The 15,407-nt window shown below is 38.3% G+C and overlaps 1 protein-coding gene across 2 annotated transcripts; it reads left to right on the top strand.

Moving 5' to 3' along the window:
- The first annotated feature begins 287 nt into the window (after nt 1-287).
- CFAP418 (cilia and flagella associated protein 418) lies at nt 288-10,843 on the top strand. Of its 2 annotated transcripts, XM_083357886.1 has the most exons (6): nt 291-551; nt 4,619-4,715; nt 4,860-4,930; nt 6,405-6,470; nt 7,717-7,812; nt 8,774-10,843. In XM_083357886.1, exons 1-6 carry the CDS (start codon nt 379-381, stop codon nt 8,931-8,933), a joined length of 663 nt encoding a protein of 220 aa, XP_083214012.1. In that variant the 5' UTR covers nt 291-378; the 3' UTR covers nt 8,934-10,843. The 2 variants fall into 2 exon arrangements, with proteins under 2 accessions (XP_083214013.1, XP_083214012.1); XM_083357887.1 differs by lacking the exon at nt 6,405-6,470 and having other exon boundaries at nt 288-551.
- Nucleotides 10,844-15,407: the final 4,564 nt, after the last annotated feature.

The following is a 15,407-nucleotide window of genomic DNA, read 5'->3' as shown; positions in this document are numbered from 1 at the left end:
GCAACACAGGACGAGCTCACTTGTGTCGAAAAAAAGAGTCTTTACGTTCTGTAGTCGTGGCCGAGTGGTTAAGGCGATGGACTAGAAATCCATTGGGGTCTCCCCGCGCAGGTTCGAATCCTGCCGACTACGGATTAAAAAAAAATGTTCCCTGTGGAATGTTTCTTTTGATAGGAAAGACCAGTTCAGACGCATTTTTAGCAAAAGAGGTTTCGTTCACTTTTGTCTTTATACTTCAGTTTATTAACCAGATTTTGGAAAAGATGAGGCGCCTAAGGGGCGTGGCCAGCATGCGCGCGGCTTTCCTCCCCGCCTACCATTCGTTACCGTGGCGATGGGACAGCGCGCCAGCGTGCGAGTGGCCGAGACTGACTTAAGATGGCGGACGACCTGGATACGTTGCTGGACGAAGTAGAGAACAAGTTCTGTCGTCTCTCGAGGCGGGATTACTCGGAGCGGCTCCGAGCCAGCCAGGGGCGGAAAAGGGACCGCTTTCTCGAGAGGGAACAAGAGGAGGAAGCGGAGGCAGTCGCGGCGGGGGAGAGGGCCAGGTGAGCAGTGCGCAGGCTCCAGCCTTCCCCGTCTCTCTCTTTCTCTCTCTCTCTCTCTCCCCGAGTCTCCATCTCCTCGGTCGCTGAGGCTGAGAGGAAAAGACAGGTGGCAGACGATTGGAACACTTCCGGTGCTTCAGCGATGCCGTCCCCAACCTGGCAGCCTCCAGGTGGGTTGACCTATGATTCCCAATCAGCTCCAAACACACCGGAAGCCCAGGCAATGTAAGAAGGATTCCCCATTTTTAATGTGGAGATTCTCGTTCATCTAGGTCAGGGGTCTCCAACCTTGGCAACTTTAAGACTTGTGGACTTCAACTCCCAGAATTCCTCAGCCAGCTTGGCTGGCTGAGGAATTCTGGGAGTTGAAGTCCACAAGTCTTAAAGTTGCCAAGGTTGGGGACCTCTGATCTAGGTCAGGGGTAGGCAACCTCGGCTCTTTTATGATTCATGGACTTCAAGTCCCAGAATTCCTGAGTTAGCTATGCTGACTCAGGAATTCTGGGAGTTGAAGTCCATAAGTCATAAAAGAGCCGAGGTTGCCTACCCCTGATCTAGGTCATGATTGTCAAAAGATGTTTTTTTCAGGAGGCAACTGGACTTTCTTGTGTTTCGTTGAAGACGTTTCTCTTCTCATCCAACAAGCTTCTTCAGCTCTGACTGGGTGGTGGGGAATGGAAGGACTATGCAAGGAATATTATATTTATGTCAGCAAGGAATATTAGTCTGCAAGGAATATCCAGTCAGAGCTGAAGAAGCTTCTTGGATGAAAAGTGAAACATCTTCCAAAAAAACCCCCAAGCAAGTCCAGTTGCCTCCTGAAAAAGTACCTTTGGGGTTATTTAATGCATATTATCCTAAACCTTGTTATAAGCACACGTAGGAGTACGTCCTTTTGAATCCAAGGAGTTTCTTCTCAGTTAATGATTGCTTTAAAAGACTCACGAGTTCTTTAGTTTTGCAAAAGGCCATCAACAGCGGTCCTATTTATTACGAATGATGCTCGGAGCTAGCATATAGCAGTGCTCAGTCAGAAACCAAAGGGGAAATGCATAATTCTATGATTTTACCCTTTTCTGTCTTTGTGGATGTTGTCCCAACCACCAATAATTCTTTCTATGCAATTGTTGCTACCTTTTGGGGTTCTGCTTCATACTAATAATATTCAGAAACAGCATGTTTCTCCCTTTTTTCCTGCTTCGAGCAATTCAACTCAGTCTCAATCTTGTCAGGTTAAAACTTAATTCTCTTTTATGGCATCTTTTAGTACTCTTTCTATAGAAGCAGATATCTCTGTTGGCACTATTAATATTAATGTCTGAGTCCATTTTTCAAAAATATTCTTCAGTATGTCCAGTGTGAAAATATATTTTGTTTTATTCTGTAATTGTAAGTTGAATGTACAGTATGTATTCTTCATTGTTATCTTTAGTTCTTTCCAAGAGTCTTATGTTTTTTCAAAGCTTATCATTTTTAAATCAAAACAAAAGAATTTTCCTAGAGATTTTTTATAATTAATTCCAAAACCTTATTTCAAATTTGTAATATTCCATTTTTAACTTTCTAAAATCAAAGTTTTAATTGCCCTTTTGCTGTTTATTCTAAAAAAGAAAAAAATTAAGTCCTTAGACTAGTATTTAAAACTTCTTTCTCTAAGTATTCAAGGAAATTCATCCAGTGCCATGAAACCTGTAAATGCAAAAGTTTCTAATAACCAAAAAGCAGTTAAGCTATTTCAAAAGAGATTAGAAAAGTATGAAGTATGTGAACTTAGTCATCTTTCAAAGGTGCCAACCTCAGTATGAACAAGATGGCTATTCCCTCATCTTCAGAGTTCTAAAAGTGCCAGAGATGGCTCTGCTGCTGCAGTCTTATTAAAGACCAGGTGCCTGGGGAGGGGGAGGTTGGGTTTGCATGACCTCAAGTCTTCTCTGTGTCCAGAGAGGTTTCAAACAGCATATCTACCCATCAGCTCTTCATTCTGCCATGTTCATTGGCTCTCTGTTTGCAGAGCCATCTTCAGCCCATCATTCTTTCCTTCAGAAGTCCATGGGTTTTTCTTTTCTTTTTTTATTTTAATCCCATTTATAGCCCGCCCTTCTCTGAAGACTCAGGGTGGCTTACAATCTAAGCACAAATCAAATGTGCTTAACAATAGCCTTCATTCTATGTATATGCCTGCTTATTAGGGCTTTCGTCCCCCCCCCAAGTGGCATTTTTACAAAGTCAGCTTATTGCCCCCAACAATCTGGGTCCTCAATCTGGTAGTTGTTCCTCTACCAGACCGGTGAATTACATACTATATGAGTACACTGTGTTTTATTGATGATACTATATTTTAGGTTCATACAGTGTACAGTACAAGTCTAAAATACAGGTGTTGTGGCCAGAACATTCAGATTGTTGACATTTTCCTTTTTTCCACATTTCCTTGCTTTTTATCCTACCTAAACTTTTGAGGATTTCTGCAAAATCTCAAAGCTTGCAGCCTTTTTGGTTGAATTATGGTTAACTCTTAAATAAAGGTATTGTGAGAGGAGTGGGGTTTTTTGGTTGAGTGGGCACTTGGTATGACTACCGTATTTTCCGGCGTATAAGACGACTGGGCGTATAAGACCCCCTACATTTCCTGTTAAATTATAGGGTTTGGGCTATACTCACCGTATAAGACTACCCCTCTTCCAACGCACACCAAATAAAAATTAAAAAACATCAGATTTGATTTTAATATGGCAATTTTAATTCAAATGCTTATGACATGCAGGTACTTAGTAGGAAAACTGTCACTTATAAACATAAGGCTGTTTGTCATGAAACATGTAAACATGAAACAGTGCAAGTGGATTAAACATAATAATAATAATAATAATAATAATAATAATAATAATAATAATAATAATATAATAATAATAAGAAGAAGTAGTAGTTGGAAGGGACCTCGGAGGTCATCTAGTCCAACCCCCTGCTCAGGCAGGAAACCCTACAGCATTTCATACAAATGTCTGTCCAGTCTCTTCTTAAAAACTTCCAGTGTTGGAGCATTCACCACTTCTGGAGGCAGGTTGTTCCACTGGTTAATTGTTCTAACTGTCAGGAAGTTTCTCCTTCGTTCTAGGTTGCTTCTCTCCTTGACTAGTTTCCATCCATTGCTTCTTGTCCTGTTTTCAGGTGCTTTGGAGAATAGCTTGGCTCCCTCTTCTTTGTGGCAGCCCCTGAGATATTGGATCACTGCTATCATGTCACCCCTCACCCTTCTCTTCGTTAAACTACACATACCCAATTCCAGCAACCATTCCCTATTTTCCTAATTCACTTTTTCACTTTTCCTAATTCACTCTAAAGCTTTCCCTGCGCAGAGCCTTAAGTAACACCAGCTGCCTGCAATTAGTGCAGGCTCGCATCCCACCAGGCTCAAGTTTGACTCAGCCTTCCATCCTTCCGAGGTAGGTAAAATGAGGACCCAGATTGTTGGGGGCAATAAGCTGACTTTGTAATAATGCTGGTTGTGGTGGGGGGGTGAAAGCCCTAATAAGCAGGCATATACATAGAATGAAGGCTATTGCTAAGCACATTGATTTGTGCTTTAAATTGTAAGCCGCCCTGAGTCTTCGGAGAAGGGCGGGATATAAATGGGATTAAAAAAAAAAAGACCAAATGGGACATCCGCTCCAGGTTTTCCAGTCAGCCCACCCAGTTCCTGAGTCAAATGTGTCCTTAGAGCTAAGCAGCTGCTCTGACTGCTGCATTCCCCACCTGCCTTTCAAGTTGGGATAAATTACAGCTGCTCTTCAACTTTAGAAGGAAAGACGCCCAGACCCCAGCCTGTAAAAAATCACAGACTGCAGCTTCTTCTCCAATTGGTCCCGCTTTCCCTGCACAGACTAAATGGGAGATCCGCTCCAGGTTTTCCAGCCAGCCCTGTCCCTAAAGTTTCAGCACCCGGCGTATAAGACGACCCCTGACCTTTGAGAAGATTTTCATGGGTTAAAAAGTCGTCTTATACACGGGAAAATACGGGTACATCTTTTTTTAACCCAGTGATGCTTCTCTTCCATTTTCTTCTTTAGATTTACCAAAATGTTGACAAAAGGAGCCAATGAAGAAGACGATATTGATGAAATAATTAAGGATATAGATGAAAGTACTTATTTCAGAAATTTCACAGTAAGTACATATCTGAGAAAAGAAAAACACATCGATCAATCAGAATAAGCAGGGACTGGGGTTATGCTTTTTCCTAACTCTTCACCTGTTCCCAATAATTATACAATTGGTTAAAAGGTCCTTTGTTCTCTTTGTTTTTGCTAGAAACAAACTCCTAGATTATTCTGCTCATCATCTGAAAATAACAATACCTCCATTCAAACCCATGGTAAGAAGTAAGTAAGATTTACAATTAAATGTATAATGCTTAGTAAATGGCTAACTTAAATTTCATTGTATTGGCAGTCAGTCAAGAAAGAGATATTGGGTTGGATCCAGAATTAGATACACTTAGATTCCATCCTTTATTATTACATCTCTTTTGCAACAGTTGTGTGCATAAGCATTCAAAACTGAATAAGCAAAGCAACAGAATATGTGGAAGGAAATGAAAGCAGGGAAAATGTGGTTATTTCAGCTATATATACTCAGTCTAAGTTGCAGTCACTCCATCTTCCCATAAGCATGCTGAATAAAAATGTAGAGAAAAGGGTGACAAATTAGATACCTGGGTGGACGGATAGAATGATAATCTTATATATAGAAATAAATTTTATTATGAGTGGTGGAATTTCCACTATAAAATATATCTGGCTTTACAACAGTAAGTTTTGCTGAGTTCAGTGGAACTCATTCTCAGATAATTATGCAGCTTCAGTTAGAGTAGACCAGAAAACACAGGGCCATTTGGAATTTTGAAACTGTTATATACACAAAATAGTTGCAGTTATGGCTGCATACATCCTTACAATGTCCTTATAGCAGAAGGCAAAAGATTAGACTAGCCTCTAGGTTTTACCTGGGGCCTAGAGACATTGTGAAAATACAAGCTGACAACAGGATTTTGGTTTATAACATCCCAGCTTCTTATTCATATTTTTAAAATTAAGAACATCATAGATATTTAAGGAAAACAGGGTTCAGTGGGCATAAGGAATGTGCTAGCAGAAGTGATGACAAACAGATCAAGAACTATTAATAGATTTTTGGACGATCTCAAATGGATCAGTAAATTTGTTTTTTTTTTGTTTTGTTTTTTAAAAACGATTCCTAATTCCTAATGACAACAACAAAATGACTCAACGTCTCCTGAAATTATAGAGTTAAATATATACATGAAAAGGGGGAGTAACAAAAAGATTTTGTCTGGAAGAGTATTATGGATTTAGTTCAGTTCTAATTTTAAGCATAATTGTAAATAATATCTCATTCTGATAAAGCTATGTTCTAGAACATTTCCATAAGTTTCTATAAGTTAAGAGGCTGGTCAGATTCTATAGAAAATATGAGTTTGGGGAAGGATCTGAAGGCAGTAAAAAAAAGGCTCTATTAGGTTTTTCTGGGCAATAGTTTCAAATATACAAACCAGCAAAAATCACAGCGCTTTAATAACCAATCTAATCTGGATCCAGCTCTGCAGCTCTGATAGTTTTCTAAGTGCTTACATCATTTATTATTTCAGCTCTGCTTGATATTTTATGACTAGTAAATAAACATAAATAAACATAAACCTATTCTGATTTGCCATGCTTTATCATTCTTCAAAGCTGTTAAAAAGTTTTCCCTAGATACTATGATAATAAGGCTAAGAAATAAAATGTTTATAATGTGAGTATAGTTTTTAAAGACTCCTAATTTTAATTCTGGTAGATGTTGCCCAGTATACCTTGGTGGAAGCACTGCACCATATGGTATTGGAACAAATATTTCAAAGAGGTATGATGTCTTTTTTAATACTGCTAATCATGTTAATTCTATCTCACAACATGAAGGAATCTAGGTGCTGTTTCTATTGAGTTTGCACATTAACCATATAATGAAATGTAGAGCAGGGGTGGATAGACTTTGAGAGGTCAGGGTTGCAACACTGGAAAACTCCAGAACTGATTCCCAAACGCTGCCTTAGCAGGGCTTTTTTAGAATTTTCTGTTCTTCATGTTAATTGTGGATCTGTCGCAATATTATTCCCATGCATATAGTGGAACACACCCTCAATTTAGCTTTTGCCTCAACTTGAGGAGATACAGCCTGGATATTAGAGAAATTTCACTTACTATAGTGTCATGGCTAGACCATCTTGTGATAAAATCTAAAGGCTTTTACCAACTACAACACTATCACAAATGGCCAGATAATGGTGTCTGCAGTGCAGGTCTCTGTAGCAAAGACCAATTATCCTCATGCTTTGCTGTCTCAGTTCAAGACCTGGTTTGGGGAGAAATTCATATATAATCTCCCAATAGAATGTGGGAAATGAATAGATTTTGTTTGATCTCCCAGAAGTTTTTTTATGCTTCTTGGCCGTGATATTTTCCTGGACCATCTCCATAAGTTGGGAATAGAGTTAAGGGCCACTGTGTTACATTGGTTCTGCTTCTTGTTTGAAGGGTGTCACAGAAACTATAGAGTGATAGTGCCTCTCCGGAGGCATTGTGGGTTTTCCAGCTGAATATCACCAATATGTAGATAACACATGACTACTTATCCATAAACATCTGAATCAGGACAGGCTCCGCACATCCTGAACCAATATCTACAGCTATTGTATGTGATAAATGTGCGGCTTTAAACTAAGACTGAATCCGGACAAGATGATGACTTTGTTTATGGTGGTTCTTCAGTTTTGGAATCGGAAGTTTAAGTTTTTAAAATGGTATCATCCTCCTTCAGAAAGAGCGTATATGTAGTTTTGGAGTACCTAAATCATATTATTGGAGAGCCAACTGACCTCAATAGCTATATAAATACCTCACAGGAAAAGGTGGTACTTGTCCCCATAAGACTAAACTAATTCCAGTCCAAACCTGTCCAATGTCTTTACTAAATTGATTTATCAATGAAAAAAGGAAAAGTTAACTGAAGAACAGTTGTTGAACATTTCAATATTTCAAATTACTATAATGGAGGCCTCATATTCTTTTTAAATAAACCAACAACATTTGTCTTTTCTTTCTTTCAATAGAACTTGTGATCAGTTACGTTGCACTGCATGTGACTTCCGTGTTTTGCATTATAATGACTATCAATGGGACAAATCATGTGATTACCTCTTTTTTAGGTAAGTATTATGGACAATATCAGGAGTTCTAATTGTATTCCCACTGAAAGTTTATTTGTAGGTTATGCCAATTTTTTTTTAAATACAACAGATATTTTTAGCACAGATATTTCCCCTTCTCCCTTGTGGGCAAGATAAATTTTGATTATGGTTCTCATGTCATGTCATGTTTGGTTTTGCCTATTTGCAATCCTAAACACATTTACTAGAGACTAAATTCAATCAAGTCAAGTAGTAAGAGAGAGATTTTTTAAAGCGTATGTGATTATGATTAACTCATAAATACATGGAGAAATTATTCCTATAATATAATGTCAGAATTATGCATGTACAACAGCATAGGGTTACGGTACTATTTTTAATATACAGGAGCCAATAAAGAATTGTCCCACTTACAGAATATCTGGTATGCAATATTGATTTTATATTGATGGTTTTCCATTGAAGGAACAAGAGAAGAATTTTGGTCTCCATCGAGATGATGAAACTATTGGCCAGACTACTTAGGGTGGTTGTGAGTTGCAGTTCTGCAATATCTAGAGGTTTTTCTGCTTTGCAAAGAAAGCAGAAAGTTTACTTATGCCCATCAAGAGAGACATTTGCAAATTCCTCCAATAAACATGTCTATGGAGATTCTCATTTATCCAGGCCTTGGTTGTCCCAAATGTACTTTTTCAAGAGGCAACTGGACTTTCTTTTTTTCTCTTTGAAGACATATCCCTCCCCATTGCAGCTGCATGCCTATGCACACATATAAACAATAATACTTCTGAACAGTAACAGTGATTCCAGAATCAACTGGAACTAAACAGAATCAAAGTCAGAGGTTGACAAAACTGGAGATTCACAGACTTTCTGTGAATGAAAGTACTTCTACTCAGTGTCTCTTTTACTCTAAGCAATGATACTTTAAAACCAGTTGAACTAAGCTCAGTTGAAATAAAATGTTCTTAATTCTTAGGAATAACATGCCTGAATTCAGCAAGTTGAAAACAAAGATGCTAATGAAGAAGGGATCACGGGCCTATGCCTGCCAATGCACTTGGAGATCTATAGATGAATTAACAGATCTCACTATGGACCGACAGCTACGTTGGGTTTGTAGCAAACATATTGGCTGATGTTGGCTTGCTTTCTGCAGTATCCACATCTGCGTCAAAATCGTCTGTTCATTGCTTGGCACCATGTAGGGTGCACCAAGGATGTTCTATGTTCATACTGCTGTTCCAGTATAAAATGAGCATTTTGCCTCATAAACTTAATAATTTGGCTATACATGCTCAGAGGCTCCCTTCTAATTGCTGATAGAACCAAGCTAGCAAAATTGTTTCAGTTAAAGGTTACATTGATAGAGGTCTTTGGATTTGATAGCTCCTTCAGTTAATACCAACAAAAGAATTTTAAAGCTGAAAAGAAAGAAAAGACGTGAAATAAAATCTTAATTCTTTGACTAGAGCACTAGTTTAATGTAAAAAGTCTGTTATGGTGTTTGAAATTTAAAATATTCAGACACAATATATTTCAAAGCAGATTCTGACGATTCTGTTTTTATCCAGCTGTTATAGTCTAATTAATGCAAACCTGCAGCAGTATTCTAAAACGTGTATGAGAAGCTGAATTATACAGTTAAAATAGGCTAGTTGAAACTGACAGGAAAACACTGTAGCTCAAAAATTCTGAGAAGCATAAGATAAAATGTACTGTAAAACTTTTCAATAAAAAAAAATTCTGAGAAGCATAAATGCTAGATACAAACTTTATTTATTTATTTATTTTTAATCCCGTTTATATCCCACCCTTTTCCGAAGACTCAGGGCGGCTTACAATTTAAGCACAAACCAATGTGCTTAGCAATAGCCTTCATTCTATGTATATGCCTGCTTATTAGGGCTTTCGCCCCCCCCCCCCAAGCGGCATTATTACAAAGTCAGCTTATTGCCCCCAACAATCTGGGTCCTCATCAATCTGGGTCCTCATAATGTTGTTTCAGTGCATACACACATGAACATAAGCCCCACTGGCACTTGCTTCCAAGTAAACGTGTTGAATTGGGCTATATTGTGTTTATGCTCATCTCATTATTTGGTCATCTTGCAAAGTTTTTCTAATAATGAGCATTAGTAGCCAAAAGGTTTTCTGAAATAATATTTTGAATCAGCTATTCTTTGTGAAAGGCACAAGTATGCATAAAATTACATGGAGGATGACTTCATCTTACAGTTGCTATACAGCATTTAAGCTAATCACATTTGAGCACTTTGTTTTAAAATCAAAATATTATACAAAGGTTGTCCTGACTTACTGTATCTGTTTTCCTCTTCTTATAATAATAATAATAATAAAGTTGGAAGGGACCTTGGAGGTCATCTAGTCCAACCCCCTGCTCAGGCAGGAAACCTTATACCTTATACCTTATACCATTTCAGGCAAATGGCTGTCTGCATCATGATTTGTCGAGTTGTGTCCTAAATGTAATTCTTGTTTAAATATTGTTTTTTCAACTTGTAATATGTTACATCATCCAATAACATGCTCATTTTTCTGTGGCACTGAAAATTTAGAAATGGATTATAATTTAAAGATTTATAACAGGCCACTAGTACACCAAGTGACTGAAATAACTTTATGCTAAAACAATAGCTATTGTTCATTATCAGAAACACATTAAACACAAATAGATACCATTGATTTCAGCTTTTTTTAATAATATGCATCTGTTTAGAATTATAGCACCAAAAAAATTGGTATTGTAATACAAATTATACAAATAAAATCTGTTTAGAATCATACTACAGATAAATTAATAGTTAAAACTATCACATGGAAATCAGCCCATCAGATTATTTTTTTCTGTAATGCTACAATAATTAAAGTATATTCTTGGTATTTTCAAGTAAAATTATTCTGTTTTTATCAGTTGCTTAATTCGTTTTTGTTTATTGGCCCTGCTGATACGGTATTACTTAGATTATAGAATGCACTATTGTAAATAAATAAATAAATAAATAAATAAATAAATAAATAAATAATACAGATAATACAATAACTGGCCATGAGTCACTTTTTTAGTGCTATTGTAATGTCACACAGTCACTAAACCAATGGTTGTAAGTTGAGGACTACTTGTGTAGGTACCTCTCATGGTGTTAATGGTAGATGTCGAGGCAAAGTAAATATATGGGCTTGTGGCAGGGACTGGTTCCCATATTGGCATCATCCTGTTGTTTTTGTTGCTTATAAGAATCTACACCAAATTGAAAGGTTGCATGAATGCAGGTATGGGCCTATCCTAGTCCCTCAGAAAGTGCAATGTCATTGTCCAACATGGATTGTAGCTTATTAATAATGAGTTTAAGTGGATTGAGCAGTGAACTGTATATAACAAGCAGTGGTGTTCTGTTTCTGTGTTCAGCTTTTAATAGTTCATCCTTGGGAATTGATGTAGCTGTTTTGATTTGTCTGTTAATCTCCTTAGGTAAACAATTTTCTGAATGCCTGGTTTAATTCCACCAGTTGAGCTTCTCTGTCAAGTAAGTCAGAACAAATCTGTTTGTAGCATAGAGCGTGAGCACAGATAATTAAATTTGGTGGTGTGTTCTGCATAGAAACTGAAAATATTTGGGTCTTCATGTCAATCTGTACATTTCCTTTATAACATGGTATTTGTGTCACCATTGTGTGGATTTTGATGACATCAAGGAAGTGCACTTGTTCCACAGACAGATCTAGGCTAAGGTTGATGACAGGGTAGAAGAAGTTCAAGTCATGATGGAATTTGATGAGGAATTCATTTCCATGGGTCCAAATGATGAAAGTCTAATCAATAAACCTCCAGTAAACAAAAGGCTTCACTCAATCTAGCAAAATAGAAGTAGTAAAACAATAGAATTACCAAAGATAATGTACATATTTTATGTTCTGAGATTCCATCTTCTCTTCCCCTAACCCATTTCTCCAATTTTAATCATGTTCATATTTGTTTGCTTGTTTGTAAATTTAAGTTACCCATCTCCCCCAAAAGGGGACTCGGGCAGCCGACCACAATATCCTTGTTCTTCAGTTGTTGTTGGAAATACAAAAGAACAGATGCCAATTGGCAGTAATTTTGCAAGTAGTTTTAAGATTTAGGAAATAAAAAGTGTGAAAGGAAACGTACGGTCCATTTTGAGTACAGTTGCTTAGAGAAAAATTCTTGATTCACAGATGTATGGAATGTATGTGTGCATTTTTACAGACAGGTAAAAATAGCATGTTTCCTTCGTAATGCAGCACAAGTGGTCCTTAACTTATGATCACAATTAGGACCAGAATCTTGGGTGTTGAGTGAAGGGGGTCATTAAATGAGATGTCATGTGACCACTTTGCTCAATGACCACAGTCATGGCACTCCCGGTTTTGGTTCTAAGCAATCTCACAGGTCATTAAGCAGACTACGTTCCAGATAAGGGGGGGTGGGGATGATTGAGTACAGGCTGTGCACACGTTGGGAGTGAGGCTGCAGTGCAGTGAAAAGCTGCCTCAGCTCAAGAGGCCTCAGCCAACTATCCAGATCACAAGTGCACGGAAAATGCCCTACTTTCCTTTCCTTTTTTTCTCCAGCTGTTGACAAGCACGCCCAGCCTGTGCAAGACACAGCCTTCTTCCCGAGGCCACATCACGCCATTCTCATGATCCATCAGAAAACTCCTACAAGTTGTACAATTTGAAGAAGGAGGTGTCTGAGGCACTACAAGCATAGAGCCCATTTTTGCAGTGCTTCAGAAGCCTTTTTCTCCAAATTTTTCATTTTCCTGATGTCTGGGTTGCTGCAGTGCATTTGTATACATCTGAATAATGTTCTTTTAGAGTTCTTCTTGTGGGAAGTTGGGTTGTTACTTTAGTAATGGAGCATTTGTTTAGTGTATATTGTTTTCCTGTGGACTTCAGTTTCTGATGTACTATCATTTTCCTCTGCTGATGGGAACATCCAGGAAGGGTGGTGTATTGCTATTTTATTCTTCCCTTGTGGGTTTTCTTCCTTTGAAGATACTGTGGATAGTTTTATGTGGCTTGTCTAGGTGTTCCTAGACAAAGGTATCGTCTACATACAGGATCTATGCTTCTGGTTGTATGTGTGGGAGTGCTGTAGTTTCTAGATGCTGCATTACATTCTCTGCTATGAGCCCTGAGCAAGATGACCCCATGAGTGTTCCTCTGATTTGTTGGTAAATTTGTATATTTGTCCATCAATCAGAAAATAGGTAGTGAAGCAGAGGTTGATGACTTCCATGATTCCAGTAAATTTTAAAGTCGATTCTGGGCAGCACATTCACATTGAAAAGAATGGTCCTGTAGAGGGCAGTCTTATACTGAATTTGATCTACTGTACTTCATTTTCAATATAATTGGAGTTCCTCCCTCAAGCCATTCCACAAACTGTCAGGTTAATATGAATACAGCATTATGCATTCAGGATTTTTGTAACACAAATATGTCAAACACGTTACCCATTCTACCTAACAGAATTGTTATGGGATATAATTGAGAAGGGAATAAAATGTATCCTGCCTTGAACCCCTGGAAGAATAATTGGACACATATAAACCTAGGGAATAAGTAAATGCAAGCAAAATACAACACAGAACAGAAAATATCAATGCAATTTAGAGTTAATGAGTTTTCATTTTCCGCTACAATACTCTTCGCTTAATGCTTATTTCTTCAAAGGTGTTTTTTTTAATTAATCTGTTAGAATTAAATTAGCTCTTCCATTCATTAGGCACCAGAAATCAGTAGTGGATTTCCACAGAGGGCCCCCCCCCAGAGTAATTTTGCAGCAGATTAAATGGATTTGGGAGGAAAAGAGGAAGCATGAGATGGTCTCTCTGAATAAGTCACAAGTAATTTTCTGTATCGGAGAAGTTTGCTTTTTTAAAAGGAGCTTGATGGACTTTTAGCCTTTGCACACATTCCAGTGCAAATATATTTAAATCTGTTGAAATTAGTGAGCACAGTGCATTAATTGAATTATACTATTTGTCATAATAGGGGAGATCTGGAAATTATTTGGATAATCACCCAAAGACCTGTTTGGGATTATTTCCCCCTTCTGAATAATAGAATTGTTTGGATGGTAGGATGCCTTCTTGCCTACTCCCCATTCACCCACAGCATACCCCATCAATCGTTTTCTGTGAGGTGACAGGAATAGCCAAGGTCAGATTCCCTTGTGAGCAGATTTCTCCCTTCTCTTGGAGAAGATGGTCTAAACCAGAGGTCCCCAATTCCTGGTCTGTGGACCAGTACTGGGCTGCGGCATGCCAGTAACCGGTCCACACAAACAAGCAAAGCCCCATCTGTGGGATGCAGGGAGCACACAAAACCACGCACCCTCTGCTCTGTGGAAAAACCTCTCTCCACGGAACCTCTGGTCTAAACTATTATATGAAGGTAAAGGTTCCCTCGCACATGCGTGCTAGTCATTTCCAACTCTAGGGGCCGGTGCTCATCTCCATTTCAAAGCCGAAGAGCCAGCGTTTGTCCGAGGATGTCCCCATGGTCATGTGGCTGGCATGACTAGACACCAAAGGCACACGGAACGCTGTTACCTTCCCACCGTAGTGGTCCCTATTTTTCTACTTGCATTTTTACATGCTTTCGAACCGCTAGGTTGGCAGAAGCTGGGACGATTAACAGGCGCTCAACTCTGTTACGTGGCACTCGGGATTCAGCCCGCCAAACTGCCGACCTTCTGATCAACAAGCTCAGCGTCCTAACCCACTGAGCCACCGTGTCCCTTAAACTATTATATAGTCCTGATTAATTCTGCATTATATTGTAGAATTTATTTTGATAGAAATTTTGTGTTGTGTGTGTCTCTTTCATACATGCATACTGATGCATCAAAAACATCACTTTAAAAAGACCAAATGTAATTTCCTAACTACCTGCAGAGCCCATTTTGAATTAAAGAAAACAGCCATTTTTCAGAGATCAAGTTAGAGACCCTATTAGCATTTATTCTGTGGAATCATAGAAAACCACTGCATAGTTCTGTTATATACAGGAAATTAACTACAAATAATTCTCAATTTATGACCACTTGATTAACAATAATTTGAAGTTATGACATCTTCTGAAAAAGTGAATTATGACCGTAATTCATGGGATAAATAAGGGGAATGGGATCACAATTCAGGTGCTTGACAACTGGCTCACGTTTTTGATGGTTTTATCATCTTATGGTTACATGATCACAATTTGCAACCTTCCCAGCCAGCTTCCAACAAAGTCAATTGGCAAAGTCAGAGTTTCTTAACTACATGATTTGGTTAACCACCATGTGATTCACTCAGTGATAACCGTGGTAAAAGTCAAATCCAATCAAATCCAGTCACACAGTGACTCACTTTACAACCAACATATGGCAAAAATTCTAGTCTTAGTTGTGGTTCTAAGTTGAGGACTACATTTATATCAATAAAGAAGGGAAACTCAGCCCTTGCTTCACAGTATATTTATTTGATCCATTCAACTATTTAAAAATGTACACAGAGATGCCCCGAACTATAGAGAATTGCTCTGTTCTGTGGGCTGAGATTATATTTTTCAAAGGA

This window comes from Vipera ursinii (genome assembly GCF_947247035.1).
Source record: "Vipera ursinii genome assembly, chromosome: 3".
Classification (NCBI taxonomy): domain Eukaryota; kingdom Metazoa; phylum Chordata; class Lepidosauria; order Squamata; family Viperidae; genus Vipera; species Vipera ursinii.
The sequence above is the reverse complement of the archived record's forward strand: the minus strand, read 5'-3'. Positions and strand labels throughout refer to the sequence as shown.